The sequence below is a fragment of the Lissotriton vulgaris genome, chromosome 6, assembly GCF_964263255.1.
Source record: "Lissotriton vulgaris chromosome 6, aLisVul1.2, whole genome shotgun sequence".
Lineage (NCBI taxonomy): Eukaryota > Metazoa > Chordata > Amphibia > Caudata > Salamandridae > Lissotriton > Lissotriton vulgaris.
The window spans coordinates 1,644,319,691-1,644,325,690 of record NC_141694.1 but is presented as its reverse complement, the minus strand read 5'-3'; the positions used below and the strand labels follow the sequence as shown (position 1 = coordinate 1,644,325,690).

General features: G+C 43.5%; 1 protein-coding gene across 2 annotated transcripts in view; it reads left to right on the top strand.

Annotated features, from left to right (window-relative positions):
- Window positions 1–3,491: 3,491 nt before the first annotated feature.
- LOC147709244 (metastasis-associated protein MTA3-like) overlaps window positions 3,492–6,000 on the top strand; it is a 790,513-nt gene continuing 788,004 nt past the window's right edge. For both annotated transcript variants that reach the window (XM_086927807.1, XM_086927806.1), the window contains exon 1: window positions 3,492–3,668. In XM_086927807.1, the coding sequence (XP_086783933.1) occupies window positions 3,641–3,668 (28 nt within the window). In that variant the 5' untranslated portion in view covers window positions 3,492–3,640. The remainder of the gene's footprint in view (window positions 3,669–6,000) is intronic.

The following is a 6,000-nucleotide window of genomic DNA, read 5'->3' as shown; positions in this document are numbered from 1 at the left end:
TAGAGACTTCCCCTGAATAAGGGCTTATGGAAAGCCCGAAATGCATAGGGATACATAACTAAGCATTTTGGATATACCTTTTGCATCGAATTTGGAATGAATAAATACATTTTCGACACTTGAAAACCATTAATGAAATAAAATTAATGATGGATCAAACTCACTGTTCTTATTAACTTTATTATACCCGCTGTGCGCAGGGGGACAACTCCTATCAGGATTTGCTTTTTTGATTCAGCTTTCTATGGTTATCAAAGATCACTAAAATCAATATAAGGGTTGTCTGGATTAGTGCAAGGTGTATCAATCCTGACAGTTTGTACCGTATACCAAGCCAGCCTCCTACAACCATCAACACCAGTTCTCTATTATACTTCTCCCAACAAGGCACAAGTCCTAAATTAAGTAGGACATTAACCAAGTTAGGCAGTAGGTAAGTGACATCACAGGGCGTGATATCACAACCTATGATCTCACAGGAAGCGATATCATGAACAGTTACATCAGATTCTAAGGGTAGAGGATGTGGCCTAACGGCTAGAGCAGTCGACCTCGAAGCTGGGGAACCGGGTTTGAATCTCGACAGGGATGCTTAACATCCTGTGATTCTGGTCAAATCACTTAATCTCCCCCATGTCTACCAAAAATTAATGTGTCTGTCTATAGCGTAACTGGGGCTCATGTAAGGAGCTCTAATACCTTTGGTCGAGTTCGCGCTATATAAAAAAATATATTTTTTTAAAGACCTCACATATGTTAAGCAGGTCTATCATGAGTACATTTGAGTTCATTACAATATTTAACAAATTAGATTTTGCCTCTCAGTTGTGCCAAAAAAGTGATGCAACCTCGGAGCAAGACCTAGGTCTCTGCTTATACACTTAGTTATTAAAAAGCTGCCAGAGTGAAATTAGCAACACGGAGAAACTTTGCAGTATACCTGTTCTGCCTAATTGGTTGCAAAGTCTGCATTTTTAAATATATTATGGGGTTAAGGCACCTGCTGCATAGACCTTTATGTAGCCAGTACATCTCAGGAAATAATAATAATAGTATGATAACTCAGGAGGTTAATGCACTTGCTGGAGATATAGGTGTTTTGTCTAGTCCCAGTTTTGAATTAAAGAAGCACAGAGCGTTCATGCCTCCCCCAAAGCACCTCAAGTGACACACGGATGACAGATTTTCATTCTATTTTGATGGGTAAATGTGTTATTGCTTTTAACATAGAGATCCTTTAGTTTACTAGCAGTTCATAAATTGTAATCCTTCTCATAAAGCACAGCGAGTTTTAAAGGAAAGGACATGCAACCCCTACACCTTGTACACCCTCACTATCTTCTATAGCACTTGTTTAACACACATATGGTTTATTGTCAATGTATAATGTGTATGTGTGATGTAAAGTGCTCCGACACCCTGGATTGGATTGAGAGCGCTATAAAAGAAATAAGACAAACTGTTGGTATTTAAATTATTTGTGTAAATATTAGGACAGAACAACACATCTGACACACCCTAACCCAAGATGTATGCTTAGACTAGGTCTGATGCTAATTTGAGGTTCAACTGCTCAAAATAAACATTTCAACAAAACATTAGCTTTGAGTGGCTGAATTGAGCAGTGTGAAACAGTCAAATGAGGTAGGGGCAGGGCTGAGGAGGGGCAGGATGCAAATAGCAATCAACAAACTACCTCAAGACTTTTCCTTTGTCCTGGAAGTGCAGCCTGCAGGCAGTGGGGGAGTGAGAAAAAAATTGCTGGAGGTATGCAGCACAACAAAAGGGGAAATCACAGGTTAAGTGCAGGGCCATTAGGTCAAAACACTAGTTCTTTGACGTGCTTATGGCCCAGCAACTGACAGGAGAAAGGGGAAATACATTCTTATGTCCCCTTATCCCCCCCCCCCCCCCCACTCCCCCCCACTCACTACAAAACCTGGTGGGGGTGTATATCCCCCGCGTCCCCCCACACTTCCTACGACCATGCATTATTGCATACATGCCAATATTTGAGAAGAGCAAAGTGGGAGATTAAAAAAAAAAAATCGGGAGAATGTGGTCTTGAATCGGGTTACTGGCATGTATAGGCTTTGGAAGTGTGCCACTGCAGGATCGGACATTTGAAATGCAAATGCACTTTTTTCTTACCTTTCAGAAGCATGGAGCGCAATGGCAGGCAGAGAGAGGGTGATGCAAGTATAGTGCACTGGCCTGGCAGGTTGCTGGCAGTGCTTGCCCCCCCCACCTCCTCTCCCCCTTCCTCCCCACCCCCCTGCCCTGTGTGGCAGCCCGGGCTGAAACAGCTTCCCGGGCACACACACAGCCGCCCCTACCCCCCACCCCCAACAACTTAACAGGTCTTTAAAAGACCATTCCCTTGTTAATGACGCTTTGTTTGTTTCTCACCTATTCTAGAGCCCCTGCATCGCCACTCTGACGATTGTTGGAAGAATTAACACATTACACAATAAATACCAAGCCCTGTCAGCTGAAACCCCTGAGGAATCGGGTTTTTGCTTGCAGGAATCGGGAGGCGGGAGACTAGCCTTGAAATCGGTAGTCTCACGCCTGAATCGGGAGGGTTGGCATGTCTGTAATATTGACACAAAGTATAAACGATAGTCTGAGGCAGTTGGGTTGTCCTTGGTCGGGTATAGCCTGGTGAGAAGCTTCTGGGGTCGCCCGCCTTCTTCTAGTGAGAAGCTAGCAATTCTTTATTAAGCAGCAAAATCTCAACGATCACATGGTGTAGAGTGGTGTTATTTCAAGATGGAAGACAATACATTTCTCGATTAAGTTAGCGCCAAGTTCGTTATCAAGCGTTTTAAAAGCCAAAACAACGCTCGGAGCCACACAGAGGTTAGACAACTGATTTACTTGATCCTCCGTTCACTAACAGCATTGTCAACACGGCAAGGACACCGTGTTTCCGTTTAAAAAGTATCACTTTTAGTAAATAACACTAGATACAAAGATACACTGTGTTGTACTGAGGAGAAACGCTCTCGTGTGTTAAATATGTTTTGTTTTTCAATGTTGATGTTTGTACCATTATTTACATGCCAAATATGGACTAAAGCTCGGCTCGTACACTTCTATCAATTCGGCGAATAACTTCATTAGTGTGAAGCAGCAGGGTGAGAGAGCTAATGTCTGATACTCATGTAAAGCGCTCTGATACCTCCGGGTGTAGCCAGCGCTATATAAAACCTTTCAAATAAAAAAATAAAAATAATAAAGGCTTCGCTGAGCAGCGCCTACCTAACTACACCTGCCTACTTCCTACACAGCAAAAGCCCCGCGTGCCTTTGTTTTGGTTGACCCGGTCGCTAGCTCGGTGCTACTGCTACAGCCCGCGGAAAGCTGATGCTCATTGGATGACAGCCGGCAATAGGCCTACGTACCTTCTTTCTCTCGATGCACTTTTCCGGAGATAGCCGAAGCAGCGATGACGTCATGTTCGGCGACAACCCTAAAGGGTTCGGTAAAAAAAAAAAAAAGGTACAAAGATAAAGGAAAAGAGAAAGAGGCGGTGGCCCTGTCTGTACCCGAGGCAACCGGGACGCGGCACCCTCCACCCCCTCCCCACACACACAGTCCCTCCCGCGACCCCTCCTACTCCTGGAGCCCGGCAGACATGGCGGCCAACATGTACCGCGTCGGAGGTATGTGGGGGATGATGAATGGGAGCAGGAAGCGGCCGCTGCGCCGCACTGACAGCAGCAGTGATAGGAGCAGGAGTGCGGCGGGGCGGGGGCGACGGCGGAGGGGATGGCATGGCCAGTGAGAGCATCCCTGGCAGCAATAATAGCATCATAACGCTCCGCACGTTGTACAGCATTGCAGTATCGCCCAGCGTTGCTGCAGGCCCGTACCACTCCAGTGCACACCATGCAGCATTAGAATAGAACACACTGACCCCGCATACCCCGAGGCGGGACCTGTAACTTCAACCGGAGGGCCCCGACAACACCTCCCCCTGTTCACACACGTGTGTGGGCCATGGAGATGTTCTTGTTCTGTTTGTTGACCCCGGCAATTAGGTGCCCTCACTCAAAATATGGGGGTTGTGACGTTCTACCGCCCACCCAAAGTAGACACTCCTCTATTAAGTCACTATCTGAAGTTGTAATGAACATAAATTGTACAGCAGTGCCACCTACTTTGGGTAACAAATATGTACACGTGGCCCGAGCAAGTAATGCATGCCAAAACTTATAGGGAATTGCAAAAAAAATAAATCAAGGAGGCTGGTATAGAGAAGGTAGCGGCGGCACTAAAAAATAAAAATATAGGGCAGCACCAACAGAGGCAATGGAGGGGAAAAACTGACAGAATAACATTTTTGCTTAAAGTAGCAGACCGGTAACCTGAGTGGAGCAGAAGCGGCCTTGGCAGATAACACTGCAAGCAAACCAAAACCATAGTGACTTACCAGAACGAGAGCAGTGTCCGTACCTGGTAAAGTGTAGTCAGAAACATTTAGTATCGGTGGAAGTTGTCTCCTTTTCTATGCAGCTTTTTTGTATCTCAATAAGGACAATTTTCTGGGCTTTTAAGGTTCCGGGACATGTTAGGGTCCTGTAGTTTTACTGGGTTCAATACCTTTCCAAATATTTTTTCTTTTGTTTTCAAAGCATTTGAATTATTATCCATTCCTAGTATGCGCCACAGTTTGTGTACCATTAGTACATGGTGGGCAGAAGTGTCTATGCCCGTTTAGCCACAATCGTTTAACTATCAGTAGGGGTAAGTTAAGCAGTTTTCCTTGACTACCCCCCCCCACTGATCCACGATTTCATTAATTGCATATAACACTTCGACCAAATATGTTCTTAATTTAGGGCACTGCTATATGATATGTCTTGTCCTTAGGTCTTAGGCTGCACATCTACCTCTAACACTTATTTGTATATTCTGGATACTAGTTGTCATCTTTTCCTTTCCTCAATTATTTTTCAATTTCAGTTAGTGGGTATTTTGCTGTTTCTTTTGTCTGTTTGCATGACCTAGTGTTTTATCGGTGCATATCTATCCATTTCTGTTTCCCCCAAACCATAGTCTATTGTTGTTCAACTGTTTTTAATCTCCCTTTATTAAAAGAAATTGCCAATTGAGAGGCATCATCTTTCCGCTTTTAAACAAAAATCTCCCTAGCCTGCTAAGGGCAAATATGTGGGTCCCAAGTAATGGCATGTTGGCAAGGAGTGTTTGTGAGTCAATCGGTTTCTCCTAGGGCAGAGGTTCTTAACGGTTTCGCTTATGTGGACCCCCACTGAATACCTACGGGAAGCCCTGGACCCTCGCGTAAACATTTTCTATTATTTGAAGCTCAAAACAATACATGAATACAGAAACAAGTATACATCTAACTAATACACAAATTATGAAATATTTGATTTAATTCACTAGCAAAACATTGCAACAATTGAGATTATATAATGGGAAGTTTGGAACTTTTAAAAGGGTAGTTTCATTTTTAAAAGATGAAGCAATATGCCAGACTATAGGATACCGCTTTGTAGTTTTTACGCCTAATGCATGCTTTTTCTTTTCTTTAGCACATAGCAGTGCCTCTTCGATTCGGAACCCCAGTCACCCATTCTAGATTCCATTTGCTCTACTTGCGGTGCTCCCGCAAATCAAGATAAGGATACCAACTTAAGTTTTATCTTCTGTAAGAAATTGTATTATTTTTTGGGGTGGGTGACTACCCACCTCAAAGAATAATCACAACCCTTCGCAGCTTGAGCTCTCAAAGTCACTAAATTAACTTGCGATCGATCCCCCCTAATAGCTATGGCACAAAGCAGACAGGCTTAACTTGGAGCCAGGTGTAAAGTACTTATTCAGTACCAGAACAATACTTATGTCAAAACGCAAACAATAAAAATGTCAAACCAAATTAGAAAAACACAGTTAAATGAAATGACAAAAATCCAATAGAGAGAGCTGGATGTATGAATGTTTAAAGTTTTAAATTGTAATAGTGCCAAA